This window comes from Adiantum capillus-veneris, chromosome 17, assembly GCF_014529385.1.
Source record: "Adiantum capillus-veneris isolate H3 chromosome 17, ASM1452938v2, whole genome shotgun sequence".
Classification (NCBI taxonomy): domain Eukaryota; kingdom Viridiplantae; phylum Streptophyta; class Polypodiopsida; order Polypodiales; family Pteridaceae; genus Adiantum; species Adiantum capillus-veneris.
In genome coordinates, this window is record NC_140947.1 from 75,311,098 (window position 1) to 75,329,755 (window position 18,658).

The following is an 18,658-nucleotide window of genomic DNA, read 5'->3' on the forward strand; positions in this document are numbered from 1 at the left end:
CCTTTGCTCGGGTTTTTAGGGAAATCGGGAATCAAATGAGTAACTCCACATTCTGGGCAATACGCATTGACTCTAATGATTTCATCATGAGGACAGTCTCTCAGCCAATGGCCTCCACCACACTTGTAACAGGGTCCCTTGGGTTGTTGAGGTGCTCCTTGAGCTCCTCTTTGTTGGTAAGCATGTCTCTGTCCGCCCATGCCTCCATTGGCTATGAACATCAGTGTTCGTTCATCTAAGCTATATCTTCCTTCGCCTGCTGCCCGTGTAGCAGTTGGTGGTCCTGTATTTCCTATCATGCTCCATGGTTCTGGTGTCGGGGGTTCTTCCGGTGGATAATAGATAGGGTTTTCCGCATATCCATTGGGGTCTTCATAATATGCATGCATAGGCACCAAAGCCTTATCCTCTGATTCAGTTACTGTTGGTGTGTATCTTATACCAACTGGTCGTAATCCTGGTAGGGGTGGTTGTTGCCCCAACACCGGCTGTGGTCTTTCTACACCTACAGGTCCTGGTAAGTTGCCTGCTTGATATCTAGGCATCAGTGGAACTTGAGGTGAAGCTACTGGAGCTTGGGGAGCGTAAGGTCTCTCTCTCACATATCCCTTGTTATAATAACATTCCTCGGTCCCATGGTTTGTCCATTTTTGTTCAATAGCACACCAATTGGGTTGTTTAGCCTGGGGTTTGTACAAGTTGATCTTTTTTAGCACTTCATCTACGAGCTGCTCCTGGTTTACTGCTACTTCTCCTTTCGGTGCTGTCTTAGAAGACTTGCTTCCACTTTGATGTGAAGACGAATTGTCATCAAGGTCCTTGAACTCCCCTTCTTTGTAGACCGCATAATTGTCCACAAGATAAAGAGTCTCCTTGGTCAACTCATTCAACGTCGTGCTCCTCTTCATATGTAAGTCTTTCTGGAGAACTGTATTCCTTAGTCCTTGGATGAATATCAGCATAAGTCTGGACTGAGTTGGCAGTTCTTCAACAGAACAGAACTTAACATATATTTTTAGTCTTAGGGCTGCCTTTCGTACAGATTCTCCATCTTTCTGTTTGAATTTATGGATCTGTGAGACGGTATTATGAGCTATTCCCCTTTGAGAGAATTCCTCAATAAACTCGTCAAACACTTCCTCCATCGACTCAAAATCTCTACGCTCTACAGAGTCGAACCAAGTGGCAGCATCATCCTCTAGGGTTAGTCCAAAACCTGCAAATTGGGTAGGAAAATCTAACACCTCTTCGGCTCTAATTACATGCACAAAGGCTGCTACATGATCTCTTGGGTCTCTGCTTCCTGTGTATTTCTTGTTTACCCATTTTTGCACTTGAGAAGGTCTAATTCTTCGATGGTCTACAAACCTCATCATTGGATCCCCCCGTCCTAGTCGATATACCTCCTCAGGCCTTCTGTAATAGGTTGGTTCCTCTCCCAATGGTGCTCCTAAGCCATAATTTCTAACGGTTCTCGCTGGAGGTGGTTCTTCTCTTCGAACTCGTTCTAAGGGTGGTCCTCCAGGCTCTGTTGACCCTTGAGTCTTTGGCTTACTCTCTGCCTGATACCTTGAATAGAGTGGTGGTTCTTGCAAATCCCTGAGCCCTCGTGCGGCTTGATAACTATCTCGGTTTCGATCTGATTCCATTGTTGCACTCTGTCAAAGCCATGCCTGCAATGATGGATGGTTTGCTGGTTGGTCTTGGTTGTTGAATGCTTGTGGTCGGGTGGAATGTGAGGTTCCGTCATACTCATCTGAAAAAGGATTCGTTGACTTGCTTGGGGTGTAGGTGGCTCTTGGCAGTTCCTCAGGGACATATGCTGATGCTCTTGGACCTGTTGCCCTCTCTACCTCCTCTGGGAGAATACGTTGGTATTCTCGCCTGTATCTATCAACAAAAACTATGCCCTTCCCCGTAGCAGTTTCGTAAGAGAATAAGTAAAGAACCTTGTCTTTGCTTAATTCGTTTATGTATGGTTCTTTGCTGCGAAAGTAAGAGACTATACCCTCACTCTCATGCTTGTAGATTCCCACGTTCTCGTTATAAGTTGGAATCCTGGTTGTTTTCTTATCATACATAAAAATAGCTCCGGGCCGATCAATGCTTGGTGGCGGTTCTTGAGTTTTTGAAACCATTTTCCCTTTCGCCACGTTATCTCCGTATCTGTTGTAATCTTCAGGGTTACTAACTATTAAATAGTGGTTCCCCTTTTCATCTCGGAATCTATCTCCATCATCATACACTCGGATTATCTCCAATCTTTGAGCTGGCCTCTCTTCGATACAAATGCACTTGCGGCCTCGATCGTCAGAATAGGCTAGGGCTCCTCTCGAGTTTGTTCCCTCTAAGAAGATCACCGTGAGCTTGGAATCATTTGAAGGATTTTGGGAGGTGCTTCCTCCTCACATAGGTCCATCATAGGTGAAACCTCCTGGCTGTTGACTACCCATCATGAAGAAAGATTTGTCTGACGAAGTGTCAGTATCACTACCTTCCTCAATAATCGGTGCTAGCGGATCTAGCCTTGCCTGAGTCACACTCTCTTCGGTGGACACTAAGCTACCTTGGTCACCTGCCATCTTCTGGTCTCTAACAATGTATCTTCCTGATCTTAAATTCATCAAACTTGTCAATGCAATTTATCACAAATCCAACCACTCACCTGACAAAGGGTCAGTTTTTGCACAACTTCTTGCTTTGTTGCTGAATATACCTGTACACAAGCGTTTTAATTTCGGCAATTGAATCAAAGCATTTATCTGCTAGAGGTTATCTTAGTAATGATTGGTATAACTGGAGAGTTAATCTCAACCACTACTGTATTCTATACACTGCTGATGTTCTGGATTAGGTTTGCTAATCTGAAACAGGACTACCCTTAGATATTGGTCAATTTACACGAAAAAGTCTGAATTCAGTCTTTGCTTTGTCAAATGGGCAAGCAAGGTCCAAATTCACTTCTGAAAGAAGTTCTGGAACCCCTAAGCCAAATAGAATCTCACTCTTTATGCCAGGTCAAATTTTCTTTGCAGTATGCCCCAATAGACATCCTACGCGTAGGATGTCTCCTGCTGTGTTTTGCCTGGATTTTTGCACTGTAGTTTCCCCTTGTTGTGCTGAGCTTACAATTTCTTTTACTTTTTGATTTGGACACCTATGAGCTGGTCAATGAGTCAGAAATCTGTTCCGACAGCCTGTTGCTGATATTGATCAGTCTAATCAACTCCAAATTGGACCAAAATTGACTGGGAGGCTTGCCTTGGGCTATATAACACCTTACTATGCTCAAAGTCAAAGTCTGGCTTCATTTTCTTGCATTAGACATCCTACGCATAGGATGTCTTTTTCATCAGAATGGCTTCAAACTCAAAGCCCAAGCTCCCCTTGAGTTGCTGATCACTTTGGTATACTCAAAATTCAGTTTGGAGTCCAAAATCACTCAAAAGACATCCTACGTGTAGGATGTCTATTTGTCCTGTTTGACCCCAAACTTGTCCCACAGCTTCCTCTTGATGTCGGTAACCCAATGGTATGCTTAGATTTTGGTTTGGATGTCAAAAGTCCCAAATTTTAGCTGTTCTTGCCTTTTTTCAGTCAAAAGTGCTAAAGTCCACTTTAAATCCAATTTTCTCACCCAAATGAGGTGAAACCCCTTTCAGTCACTCAATATATCATGCAAGACATGCTCATGCTGCCTTCTTATGGTTTTGGTCTCAAAATAATATTTTGGCACTATTTGGATAGGATGTCTGGCAATTTCAGTCTATCTGGCCTTATCCTGTCAAGATATGGTCAAATTTTCACTTTCCAGTTGAAATTAGGGAAAACCCTACCTCTGAACACATTGGTCAACTCAAAATCCCAAAATTCCTCCCAGATTAGCCTGTAGACATCCTACGTGTAGGATGTCTCTTGGCTTAAAATTAAGAAAATTTTCTGACAGGAATGCTCTTGATGCTCTGTAGATCTATTAGAAACACTCACAGTAACTTTTGGACTTCAATTAGGCTTCCAAACACACTTTTGCGTCTTTTACAAACTTGTAATGACTTTACCAAGCAAGTGTTCATGCATGAAATGCTCTAGATCCTGAATCATGATGTCCTACTTACTCTACTCCTACCTATCATGTGAAATGGTGATAATGGCGTTTTTGGTTGCTTTTTGGCCTCTTCGAACTCTCGAGCTCTCCTCTGACCGCTTCTACCACTCCAACTCTTACCCTAGAACTCGACTACCACCTAAAACTACCTAAGTCTACCTCATCTACCTAAGTCGTAGGATCTAGGCCAGACACACACTTCCTAGACTCCCTCTAAGACCTAGAGAGTCCTCCACCCTCTGATCCTATCTAAATGTAAAGCGAGACTCTTAGCAAGCCAAAATCCCAATCCTCAAGGATTAGTCTCAGTCACCTACCTAAGGTTTTCCTCCCGGCGCCAATGTTGGACGGATACGCCGCGACGAACGTCAGCATAGCGAGAACTCACCTAATATGTAATGTCAACTAAGAACGAAGATCGACCCGCAGGCGCGTGAAAGCAAGCATAAGGTGTCAACCTACACTCGACCGACTCCCAACTAATTCCTAAAGAGGTCTCTACCAATTGTCTAAGTCACAGCCTTCAAGAGTGCATAAGAGGAAACTTCCTACAATGCTTTCTAGAGCCGAACACCCATCAAACAATCTCGAAACAACATAGAACTTGAAGGAGACCCTACTAATACCAATAGGTCGCTCTCCCTAAGGTCTATGAACCAAAGTCTCGACCCAAAACACCTGGTGCAGAAACACGTAGGATGTCTGGCCGAAATCTGCAGGTCTTCGTTTTTGAAATCTAAAGTGCCTAATGTGTAGTTCTACTCAATGTGAACGTGTGGATATGCTGCAATGCAAAATCAAACAATGTATGCTCACCCAAACACCCGATGAAGCTCGTAGAAGGAGCTCGCAAAACCGGACCGTACGCGCGCAATGTAGGTATCGGCGCGTAGCTCTCGTTGGGGGCAACACGCTGCACTTCTTCGCACTCGATTCCGACCACCGGAGCACACGTAGCGTCAAGATGAAGCTCACACTCTCTCTCTCGTACACAGTACGCTCACTCACAGACTTCAAACTTGTTTTAAAATGACAAAAAGGTTTTTCATTAAGGTCAAAAAGTGGTATATATACCTTACAATTTCTCAAACCCTAAAGTTCCAAAATCAACCATCTACTCAATCTAACTATCAAAACTGCGATACAATCTGGAAACTTCTGTAAGTCCCAATAATTACAAGGTGAAAAATAAGGTTTTCCTCAATGAATGAATAATTACAAAAAATAATAATCCTCCGAGTAGTTACTGCCGTGGGGTGTGTCGAGCTTCTAACAGATTCCTCCTCTCTTATGGGAGAGAGTCTTCTTCTAGGAGTCTCATCAAGAGGCCTCCTAAGCTCTCTCTCCTCTTGGAGAGGAAATGAAATCCCATAAGCACGAAGTTGTTGAGTAACTTTGGCTTGCAAAGCAGAGTTGCCCATAGCTTGCTACTGCAACCTAGTAACAAGATAATTAACAAACATGGGGGCATCATCATTAGCACCTTCATGTGCAAAATCAAAGTTATTAATGTTCATTCTACTCTCTTGGTTATTGTCAGCCATGCTAATTAAACTTATGTATAAATCACTTTGTGCGATACCTTTAAAAACCTTAGTTGCTACTCTTCTTTACCTTTGAAAATTAGTTCTCAAGTAGCCACACCCCTGGTTTAGACACTGTTGATTGCAAAGACTAGTGGAGAGGGTCTAACATTGCTCGATTGATTATGGTTCCTGTTGAGCTTGCTCATAGCTCAATAATGGTTAAGCCAAAGGTAAATCCCGAGAGACTCCATTATTAAGACTATATTTCCCAACGGTGTACCTCGAACTAAGTCCTTTTCAACCAAGATAATAGATCCCTGTCCCACTTACCCTATTGCAATGAACATGTACAACCTTTCATGGACAACTTAAGGACCTCTCTTATCAAGCAAGAAAAGAGAAAACAATAGCTCTGATACCAACGTAATGGAAATGGCCTATAAACTTTGAGAATAGTAGAATTAAGAGAATTAGAGTTAGCATTTTCATGAGACTACTTTGAAAACATAGAGGGTGAACTTATATAGCGGTAGCAACATAGCCATTATACTTAATTAACTTGGCATGAACAATAATTTTGCAAGAGAGAGAATTAGAGAACTTGACAACAATTGAGGACCGGATTTATGTGGAGCCGATCCCCCTCCAATAGGCTTTTGTATTATAGATTCTCCCATCAAGAGAGACTTGATACAATACAATATTTGTGTTCCTTGTGACCTAGGTGATGCAATGAAGATGGAAAGATTCATACATCACAAGCATAACATAAAATTTGTAAAAGTATTAACCATCCCCGACCTCAATCCCAAGGCTTCAAACACCTTCGAAGATGGAGAGAGCTAGCGGGGAATGAGGATAGGAAAGAGGAAGAAGAAGTAACATACGAGAAAGAGATAGTTCCTCACTTATCATCACTAACATAGCTTAATAGCATGATAATAATTATGAAGAATATGGCAAGCTTAAGCATTGGAGCATGACTCTTGGTTGGCTTTGCATTCCATAGCCAAGAGTGTTTGTGTAGGCTCTCAAATCCTCAACAATCTTGGAGAAGGAGATGGAGCTCTTGTACTTTGCACCTCACACAATGTGTGTGTGTGTGTGTGTGTGTGTGTGTGTGTGTGTGTGTGTGTGTGTGTGTGTGTGTGTGTGTGAGTGTGTGTGTGTGTGTGAGAGAGAGAGAGAGAGAGAGAGAGAGAGAGAGAGAGAGAGAGTATACCCTTCAAGCTAGCCCCTAGCTTCCTTGGTCGACCCCCCCTTCTAGCTCATGATAAACATTTTTTGGACCCCTACAAGCTTAGCCAATCACATGCTTTAGTTAAATCAAGCAACCATGCTAGAATTGGGACAAGTGTCCCTCTTTTCCCTTTGAGAGAGAGAACTTGATAAATGCATAAACAATTAATTAATTAGCTAAATTATCATTGGACCCCTTGAGAGGCCAACCAATAGGCTTTAAGCATACCATGAGGACAACATGGAGAGGAACTTGACAAGTGTCCTTGTTGCTTCTTTAGACCAAGCTTTCCTTGTGTGAGGGTGTGTGTTCTCTCTCATGCTCGTACAATGAGGGCTCGCCCCCCCTTGAGCCCCCGTTGCTGACTTTTGGGAATACCTTGAACCCCTTAAGCACGTTAGTCATGGAGCACCTTAGCATCTGAGTCATTAAGCACCTCAAGCACCTTAGTCAACAAGCACGATAAGCACCTCAAGCACCTTAGTCAGCAAGCACGGCAAGCGCCTCAAGCTTGGGCCGGGTTCCCACCTCAAGCACAGCCCTAGCTTGCCTAAGGTCAAAGGAATTTAACACTAACATTTGGAGGTATTTAATGAAGCTAACCCTAAGGTCTTTAAGCTCCATTAGCTAGCCTTGCTCTTTGACAAACCATCTCTCATTTGGACCCCTTTAACCTTGGCCTCATGTTGAGATAGATCCATAAGCACATGTCTATATTCTAACCCTTGTTACCATTTATTCTCCCACATTAGATGATCAATTTAATATGAGAAAATCATTTAGGTTGGTTAGATATTAGATTTTATGACATAGTATATGTCATAGATGCAAGCTCCTAGTAAAGTCTAGAAGATTTTAGAACGAAGATCCTAGAAGCTTGTACTAGAAGTTTCTAGGTGATTGTCTGCATCATCCGCTTATGTAATCACTTATGTCAACACTCCAAAAAAAGATCTTACAAGATTCTAAAAGCTTGTACTAGAAGCTTCTAGAGGATTTCCTACATCACTGCTTATATCAATATCCACTTGTCATACGTCCTACACCATGTGTTGTCATGCCATGTGGCACACTCTTCTATTAACACGTGTCCCTCTTAACCTCCCAAAGATATAGTATAAATGGAGGTCTTGGGCTACAAGCTCCTTAGTCTTACCACCGCTAGTTGTGAGGATCCTACAAGGGAGTTCCTCTTCCGGTCCTTGTCTTGTGTTTGAATACAACAATGAGACATGAAGTTTTGACAACTTGGGTCTCTCTTTGTATGATTGTTTGTTCTTTGTATAGAGAAAATGTTTTGGATGGTGAACAAAGTGGTGCGTGCATGTTAAATAATCTATTATGATGTGCAAATAAGCTTGTCAATTGTGTGTTATCCATAACTATCGATCTACTATGTTTTCTCACGAGCAAGACTCTTGCCCATAATTTAATTTCCATAAATGGCTAGTTTAGACATTTAACTGGACTAAAGGCAATCAACAAGTATAAGGCTGACTCACCTGATTGTGATGTGCAAATAAGCTTTTCAATTGTGTATTATCCATATATGCTATCGATCTACTATGTTTTCTCATGAGCAAGGCTCTTGCCCATAATTTAATTTCCAAAAGTGACTAGTTTAGACGTTTAATTGGACAAAATGCAATCACCAAGTATAAGGTTGACTCACCTTATCATGATGTGCAAATAAGATCAATCTATTATGTTTTCTCATGAGCAAGACTCTTGCCCATTATTTAATGTCCATAAGTGGCTAGTTTAAACATTTGATTGGAAAAAAATGAAATCAACAAGTATAAGGTTGACTGACCTAGCATAAGATTGTTTTACCAATTAGAAAACATCAATGTTGTAAATGTTGTGTGACATGATTCTACCAAGAGAATAATTACCAAGCACAATCTTATTTTACTTGAAAAATTGGCCCTTGGTCACAATAACATTACTATAATGTGGAAACGAGTGAATAAAGTGTTTTACCCAAATATATAGTAAGGATAAATAAGAAAGTTCATATTGGCTACAATGCCATGAGTGCTGTGTGACACTAATCTAAATATTCACTTCCTGGATCTATTTAGTAATCTATTATCTCTATACGCTCCTTTGTTTCATTTAACATGCAAGCATGGTGGTCTAAAATGTCAAAATTTTCATCTACCCCATTGTTTAATGCAACCTCTACACTATTGATGTTTTATTTCCACTGCGTAGTTGTCATCCTCAAATTTTATAATCAATCCATGATTGTAGTACACGTAGACCAATTTCATTGCCCTTGAATTCAACAACCGATTCTTGATTGTGTATTGTATGTACTCAAGTTTGGTCATGGGAGAGTCTAAGGCACAATAGCAAGGACCTACACAAGCAAAAGCCTCAAGGGTATAGCAAGCCCACCATTTCAAGGATACTAATTACATGCTGACTAGTCTATGACAAGATTTTGTAGAAACTATAAGCTAAGCTTGCCTTCTTGGTTAGGTATAATATTTTAGCATCTTGATCATTTGTATTTGTGAAAAATTGTTGCAACTACAACGTTCTATTTTTGAATTCTTGTTTTAAAATAATAACTCCCACAATAGTTGAGGAGCATACCATTTTTGTTTTGCATTCCTATGTTTTGTGGTCTGAAAGCTCTTGGACTTGGAGGGTGGTTTAGGGACATCTTCCATGATAGGTAGATCATAATATTGATACCCATCCATTCTCCAACAGTTTGACGACATATTATTTTGATAAAAAGATTAGAGCAATGCTCCATCCTGATATAAGGAGCAAGATGTCTTCGAGGATCGAGTCATTGTTGTTTTGCATCCCTATCCTTTTCTATTGTGAGAGCTCTTGCAATTGGAAGGTAGTTCAGAGACATCTTTTATGTTGGAGACTTAGAGCGATGACACCCATCCATCTTCCAAGCTCCGCCTCCACACGAGGAAAAAGATTTTTTTTTGTTGAGTTTCTTTCTAAAATTTTATGAGAACTGTTGCTCTTTTCCATCCCCCATAATTATTTGTCTATAAAAGCTCTTGGGTGTAGGGGATAGGAGCATTTAATATCTATTTATCTTTTGGTGGTTTGATTCAGAGGTATTTTCAAAGATGGGGAGATAAGAGCAATCGACACATACCATCTCTCAAAGCTCCATTCCTTTACGAGTAGCAAGACACTGTACTGATCCAATCTTGTTTGAAACACAACTCTCGCAATCCTTGAGAGCCAAACCATTTTTGCTATGCATACTCTATGCTTTTTCGGTTATGAAATATATTGGCCATGGAGGGTCATTTTATGGATGTCTTCCATGACCATGATCAACACATTACGATGATTGAGAGACATCTTCTATGACAAGAAGAGCATAATAATTCATACCCAACATTTCTTCTCCCAGTGCTCCATCCCTACATGGGCAGCGACATTTTATTAATTTGGATGAGATTATCCAAATTGCAATGTTTTGCTAATTATTGACACATGCTTCCTAGGACACAATTTGTAGTTTTGATCTTTGTTTCCTTAAATTTGATATTTTCTTCAAGCCATTGGTCTATGACATCTTCAAAAGGCATCATTCAAGCAATTAAAGCCCTATTTATGCCACCTCTGGTATTTTTAGCTATAGCATTTCTATTGAAAAATAATATAGCCTATGTTTGGAAAAATTTGTGAAATATTACGACAAGCAATATTCCATTGAGAAAGGTGTAAGCATTCTACATCTAGGCAAGGTCTCGTCAATTGTGCCTTTATGGAAGATGGATCACATACTAGTAGCCAAAATAGACACACCAACGATTGACACAAGAATGGAATAGGTAAGCTGATAGAGATGCACAAGAGCATGTTTTAGCCATGTTTCAATGAAACATACTACTAGCATAATTTTGATTAAGAATGCTAAAGCGACCTGAGTGTGTTGTATTCATCCAAGATTTCAATGGAGCACATACTACTTGCATAAGTAATTCACACACGTGAATGGTGACCTTATGAGCAATTTGTTAATTAAATTCAACAATTTGAAGAGGTATTTAGTTTATACAATGAAAGTATTATAAAATAATTTATGGCAATTCACTTGTAAGGACAAACTCTTAATGGCTTTGGAAATTTTTATCAAAGTTTTCTTATCAACTCACACAATTGTTTTAAACAACAATCCAAACGTATGTAACATTGGGGAGTTTGTTAATGGAGTCAGTGGATTTGATATAGCAAGAAAAGCAATCCATTGGTGTAAAAGGTTAATGAAGCCCGCAACAAACAACAAACCAAAGAGGAAGCTTCCAACATCACTAAAGTGAAAGGCAATGGAGAATAATAAAAGCACAAGTCTCTCTTCATTGGAAGGAAACGAGCCACTCATTAACAAAATGTTTGATATGATATAAGAAATTGTGCGCATATCCATTGCAACCTTTCTAGCCTAGATTCTTACGAGACAAATATGCAAATGATGCACAATAATATCTAGCATATGTGAAAAACACAAAGTATATTGTATGACTATTACCCTAAGTGTTTTTCTTAATGGGTTTAACATTCCCCTTCTTTTTGCCAAAGGTTCTGAGGCATGATCCCTATTTGGTAGAGGTTAAACAACTTGGCACCTCATTTGGCTAGAGGGTAAATAGCTTGACAACTCTTTCTACTAGAGGAAAAATGGTATGAACCCAAACCTTAAAAATGATTGATATTTAACCACGATTTACACATCTGCTCCTCATCCTATAATATAAGTACTTGATGAATCTATCAACTTACAAAAAGTTGCATATGATGCCTACATTTTGGCAAAGATGTGGTAGAATATTAGATCTCTCACTACAAGCTATGACAACCGTTTGTTTCCATTGATGATGGGAGTACAAGTTGAACAATACGATGAAATCAAGGTACAGCAAGGCATAATCTACCAATGCACAAATGTTGTATATACATCAAATAAAAGATGTAACGAAAGAGGAAGGTAAGGTCACTCAAAGAGCTGGATATGTGAATCACTCATTTTGGTGGATATGTGAATCACTAACGAGTGAAGTTCGTTCTTAATGCTAATCTTACTAAATATGCAAGGATATAATGTTTTCTTCTATTTGCTAGTTGCAAGACCTGGTTTTCAAATGTTTATTGACGAAGAGATTTCATAAAAGATGGAGCCTTCACCTTTGATGGTGTTGAGTCACAATATGGTGTAGCAAAAGTATTTTTTTGATGGGGAAGCTAGCATGGTGGTTCAAGAAAACATTGCCAAACGGATGACATTGCACATTGCAAAGTGGTGTACCTTTTGTAGAAGACATAATGGAGGTGGTGCCATTGACTATTTTTTGAAGGATATTGTTGCAATTAGGGTCAACAAAACATTGCTTAACGATTCGACACAATTTATGGTCAATTCTTTCAGCATTCATTGCTTTTAAAAAAGTTTTGTATTTCAATTATTTGCTGTACATGTATCCGCTCCTCATGATCCTCTGTAAAGCTAATTGAGTTACAGGTATAAACGAATAATGTTGCCATGTAAAGCTAATTGGCAGTACATGTAATTCAATCGATGCTCCCTGCTGTTTACATATATGCTTTAAGTTGGGGTATATGCCTTATGTTTAGGAGCATGTCTTTAGCTATTGAATTACCTTAGTGATATACTTTCTTTAGGTATATTATGTCAGGTAGTAAATATATGGGGATTCCTCAGAATAACCCATGCAATATGCACACCAGATTCTCTGGTCAAGCATGCGAGTCTTGAATACCACAAACCATATTGGCAGGCACAGCAACATCGAACATTTTCGGATATGCCAAGCCCAAATCTGCAGGGTTCCAAGCCTTGAGCTTATATTGCATATTAATGTGACCAAGTTAAAAAACAGGCACTTACTTTCCATAATCGTGTTGAAAGATTCCTGCTTCTCCCAAACATAAGCACAAATTAACTCTCTCTCTCTCTCTCTCTCTCTCTCTCTCTCTCTCTCTCTCTCTCTCCACCCACAAACACACATTTATATAGTTATCTCTCTATAACAACATATAGAGTCACCTAACTAAGCCCACAAAGGAAGGGCCTGGGCATACCTGGGGCATAAGAGAAGAAAGGAGTAGGACAAGAGTCATCTGGGCAGATGTTGAAAGAATTATGGGGAAGCTAGTAGGATCAATAAAAATGTCCAAAGTTGGAGATGTGCATCTCGTAAGCATTTGCCTTGCAGTACTCTCAAAAAATGTAATCCTGAGGTTTCCTAGATGAAAATCATGACTCCAGGAGCTAAAGTAAACTCTGCCATCCTCCGGCATCAACCCCTAGCTGGGTAGGGTCAGAGGTCATAGACATACACCTGTAACACCAAGCATCGCCTCGAGATGACCTCATGCATGCCCAGCCTCACGGGCTAACCACTGGCACTTAGCAAATGGAGGTCGTTGTTACGAATGAGACCTGACCTCCTTTTATAGGTGACGGGCCACAATGCTCGTCCGTATGCAGGACACAGTCGGTTGGATTGGTCTCCTTGGACATAACAAGCGTTCTGCTCTTATATTTAGTTTGAACAAATTTCACATACGGACAAATAAACAAAAGCATGACTGTTTAGATTATCTGAGCAGCATGAAGACAAGCTTTCATGTTGAGAAGAGGACAGTTCTATCACATAGATCACATCACAATAAGAAGAAACAAGACAATCCCAGATTCATGGTCTTGAAGGATCGCCTAAAGATGCTAAAAGATGCCTTGTATTTGATCCCAGCATATCCTCAAGGCTCTATTTGACCTGATCTTGAGAGAGTCGTTTTTGTTGGAGCTAAAGAGAGAAGCCATATCTTGTTCATTTTCAGTCCCTTTCAGTCATAAAAACCAAATGCCCTAGTTGTTGATCATACCCGAAATGTGCAACCTAACACTGCTCCAATGAAGTAAGCTGGTTTCCACCATGGCACACCTGCTACTTCAGGAAGAGCTAACAGCCTATAAAACCAGGACACCTGCAAGGGGAAGGATGGTTTTCTAGCAGGACTATCCCTTCACCATAGACGCTAGAAGAGGAATGACGGCGGTTATATGAACAATCTCTTCACCAATAACGACCCTAGTAGTTACGGACTGTTCAGCGAGATATGATAACAAGTCAGAGAAAAAAGTTTCTTCCTTTCCTGCAAGAACTAGTGCCTTTCTCGAGGATCCAATACTTGTAATTTAAAAATGTTGAAAGAAGCTAATCAACCCAAATAATATCATACCAAAAGAGGCACCATCATTTTTTTTACTTTGCAAACTTGAAGATCCTTAGAAACTTAAAACTTGCCCAGTGTACCTCATCTTTAGAAAGGCGTGGATTATGTAAGATCTCCTCTCCCACAGTTGTTACCTGCAAGCAAAGATGAAATAATTGTCCCCTCTCCCTCTCTAGAATAAGCAAGTGCTAAAGTTGAATCTTCAAGATGGCAACCGGGCCAACTTCTGTGAGCCAAAATTACTTATAAAATGGTACCCATACTAATGAACTTTTTGTACTGTACTGTACTGCATATATTTGTACCAGTTCGTACAAAAAAAGGCCTCTTTGTCACCTGCCTGTCCGGTTGCTTTTGACCATTTAAGAGTTTCTGAACAGCTCTTGACCATTGCCTTCTACCTCGCTCTGGCTTGTCAAATGCCCTCTCCTGCAAGCCTCTAGAGTCTCTAGCCTCTCAATCAAGCGGTCGCTACCTTGGACGACACAGACCCATCATTGCCTTCTAGGTTTCACCAAGCCTCTGCTCTCAAGCCTCTCCCCCCCTCCCTACATAGTTCTAAGCAGTAGAACTAGTTTGTTGGATGGCCTTGCCAAAATGCTCCCTATACTTGTGACACCATGCTTTTCAGATTTTCTTACCACCTACGAATATAGTGCATCTTTGAAAAAGATAATAAAACTCATAAAATGAGTTGAGGACTCTTTGACTAGTTTTGCATCAACTCCAACTCATGAGTGGCATGAGTTTCTGCATGCATAGAAGGGAACCCAGTGAAAATGTAATCAGCATGTCCAAGTTTCATTTTGGTGGTATTTGACAGCCTATTTCATCATTATGTTGAGGAGTTGGCACAATTCTGCCCAGCATATTCATAAAGGAAAGTGCTCTTCCTCCATTTCCAATAAACACCTCCATTGTTCAAGGTGGTGAATTTTGCCAAGTTTCTAGTATTGCAAATACTAGGTTACGTATCTCAACATAAAAACATGGAACATGCTAATCACGATTTATGGCCTACGTCATGGAGATAACTATCATAGGTAAAACTTAGAGCTAGCCACTCTATGAAATAACTGCATATATGTTTTATGAAATCTTGTGTGTCGTACGTAAGAAATCATGTGACCACACTGGAATCATCATAGCAGTAAGAGTGCCACAATGCATGGCACACTGGGCAAGCCTCTGAACTAATGAGCAATCAATCAAAGAAAGCAACAACAAGAAAAGCATCGTAAAGGTGGTAAACTCGGTCGTAATCAAAGGTGATGTCGAGAGCTCACTACTGCTGCAATGCCCCCCCCCCCCCCCCCCCCCCCCCCCCGACCTTCTCGCCAGCCTATTCCCGCTACCCCCGCCAGCTCTTGCCCCCTCGCTGCCCCCTCCCATCCAGCGCTGCCTTCGTCCCTGCCCTGCTCCCCGCAAGAGCCCCCCCCCCCCTTTTTCTCCCTGCCCTCGCAGTCTTTTCCACTTAGGAGTTTCCTCAGCTGTTTTGATCGCCAGCCACACCAGCAGGGAAACGCCTCATCCCGACCTCCTCGCAATAGCAGAGACAGATGAAGGCTTGTGTTCCGCCACAGAGGGACTCAGATGAAGCCCCCTCGCCCAACCCCGTCGAGCCCACCATCTGACTTGCTCTGTCACCCGCAGAGAAAGCAAGCCTTGCAGCAGAGGTGGAATGCCTTGAGGCCACCTCTATCACCTGCAAGATCATTGGCAGTCGTCCCAGTAGAGGTGAGATACATGACCCCCTCCAGGCCCGCCTCTTCTAGCAGAGGTGGGAAAGATTATTGACATCCAGCCTCTCGGGCAAGGATACCACCAGATTGAGTTTGAGACTCCCAAGATGACTGCCAAGGTCATTTCGATGAGCCTCTTGCCCATCCGAGCGATCATAGCTCATTCAGACAGTAGCAAAAGTCCTATCCTCGCAGGAGATCTCGACCCACAATGCATGCTTAGCCCCCCAAGGCCGAACACGCCCAGTAGACAGGTACCCAGGACACACAAGCCGGCACTTCAACACAGGACAACGATTAGCCAGCTGACGGTTGGCACTCCTTTCCGTTGTGCGGCAAGGATCACACAAAGTGGACCTTGCACACAGTCCTTGTCAAGGTCCAGGCGGTAAGAGTTCTCACACCATAGAGGGGACCCGAGGGTGACAAATTTGGTACAGACACTTTGGCCTCTAGCCAAGTTCACTGTGACGCCACTGGATGCAGCAGGATGTAGTGTCACGTGCACATCTAACCCTATGTGTACGTGGACAAGCTACTTCATGACATGGATTCAGTTCAGTTCAGTTCAGTTAGCCTAGGAAGTGATCTAGCACTTTTGTGAGTCTGTTCGCAGATCGTGCATGTCCAGACACTTAGATAAGATGCATATCCTCTAGTTGCACACAGCATGATCATCAAATTTCAGTTAGAACCCATCAAGAGCATTTTTACAGTGCATAGACCTATTCTCCCTATTTTTGACATTTTTCACTTATTTTAACTGACTTTTGTTAGGAACTGGGTAGGGCAAATTAGCAGAGCAAGTATATAAGAAAACCTAGCATTAGCACTTTTGGGCAGAAGAGGCAGCAGGAACTTCGGTTCAATATGCAACTTCTCAGCAGGAACCCCCTCAGCAGACCTAGCGTTTTTGCACGAGCTGCAAAGCCTAGCTTTTTTGCACCAAGACCAAGATTAGCATAGCATTTTTGCATTGCAGCAGCCTGGCGACAACAAGACCACAGAGCAGCCCTAGCGTTAGCAGATTTCCACAAGCAGGACAGTTTTCAGCCCTAGCATTTTTGGTTTGAAGATAAGCCTCGGCGTTTTGCAGTTCCATCACGACGGAACCTCAATAAGCACCAGCGTTCTCAGTTTTCAGCATTTAGACACAGCAGAACAAGTCCAGAACCTCGCACATCTCACCATCCCGCAATAGATCCTCGCAGCACGGTCAGATCCAGCGTAGTTTGCAGTTTCAGCCCGGAAACGCAGATTTCAGCATCTGCATTTTCAGCGCGTCGTCGTCGCATCGTCATCAGCTAGAGTCAAAATTCAGCAGATAAAGATTTGCAGATTTCAACCATTAGCGTTTTCAGATCTCAGCCTGTCTCGTCGTCGTCGACATCGTCGGCAAGTCCAAGCATTGTAGAGATTTGTGCATTCAATAGTAGACCGCTCTCGCCATAGAACGTGGAGCCTTCGGAGGAGGGTTTGACAACATTCTGGTGTCGTATTCTTCTCTCTCTATCTCTAAGTCTCAGCACCTTCATTCACAGTGTTTGCCACTTTGTTTGTGATCACTTGCACTCTCTCACTAAAGGAACGGAAGGCTCTCCCTTTTATAAGTAAAAGGGACCTTGAGCACAGTTCGGAGCACTCATCTTGAGCAAAGTTCAACATTCACTTCTGCTGCACCTTACATGTAGACACCTTGTGGTTCACTTGTTTACTGACACTTGGAGCCCCCTTGCTATGTATTTGTACATGAGGATTCTTGGACAGAGGATGTGGTCCTACGGACTGCACGCTCTGCTTGGGCTTGAGTGAGACAATCACTTCACATGCGCTTGTCTAGAGGTCGCTCGGATGCTGATTATTCCCCATCCAAACCGGCCTATAAGAGAGAGCAACCTTGACAAGAGCTGACCACCATTGAGGAGCGTCGCCATGAGTTTGCCTTGCATCAACAGGCATCTCAGTGGACCAAGGTGGGCGACAGAGTTACTGATGAGTTGTTTGAGACAGTGGGGCCTCGCCATGCACGTACCAAAGTTAGCCAGTTGAGGAGACCTGATGGGTCAGTTGCTCCAAAGCCTGAGGATATGCGTGCGGTTTCTACTGACTTCTACCGTGACTTTCTTCAATTGAGCCTCAGACAGAGTGTTAGAGACCAGGTTTGGGCACAAATTCCTTGCCTAGTTATTGAGGAGATGTGTCAGAGACTAGAGTTGCCTCTCCAGCTAGAGGAGCTACATGAGGCCTTCAAAGCACTTCCTCGAGGCAGTTGCCCAAGGGAGGATGGTTTGACACCCATTTTTTTATTGGAGTATTGGGAGCTGCTTGGTTCGGATTTATGTAGCACCTATCAACACATCTTGCACACTCGAGAGATGCCTGGCAGCTTGAATGAGGGGGCTGATTTACCTTATTCCCAAGGAGGGAGGCTCCTTGGATGAGATTTGGCAATGGCGATCCATCACTATTCTCAACTCGGCCTACAAAATCTTAGCGAAGGCTCTGAGTTTGAGAAATCAACCACTACTTGAGAGCATTATACATGAGACTTAGACAGGTTTTGTCAAGGAGCGCAATATCCTTGACAACATCTTTACCTTCTGGGAGGCGTCAGACCTCGCATGTCTCCGAGGAGAGGATCTTGTGATACTCCTCGACTTTGAGAAGGCTTACGATAGAGTTGACTGGGATTTCTTGGAGGCAGGATGGGCTTCTCAGATGCTGATCAGAGAAGTGTCAGTTCTCTACAAATGTGCGCACAATCAGGTGCTCTTGGCAGGGGGAAGAGGGGAACGCT

The 18,658-nt window shown here is 42.1% G+C and overlaps 1 protein-coding gene across 2 annotated transcripts in view; it reads right to left on the minus strand.

Moving 5' to 3' along the window:
- Positions 1-12,267: 12,267 nt before the first annotated feature.
- Positions 12,268-18,658, minus strand: part of LOC147437497 (persulfide dioxygenase ETHE1 homolog, mitochondrial-like) — a 94,827-nt gene continuing 88,436 nt past the window's right edge. For both annotated transcript variants that reach the window (XM_086487018.1, XM_086487017.1), the window contains 3 exons: positions 14,200-14,253; positions 12,768-12,792; positions 12,268-12,699 (listed from right to left, as the gene is read on the minus strand). In XM_086487018.1, the coding sequence (XP_086343144.1) occupies positions 12,617-12,699; positions 12,768-12,792; positions 14,200-14,253 (162 nt within the window). In that variant the 3' untranslated portion in view covers positions 12,268-12,616. The remainder of the gene's footprint in view (positions 12,700-12,767; positions 12,793-14,199; positions 14,254-18,658) is intronic.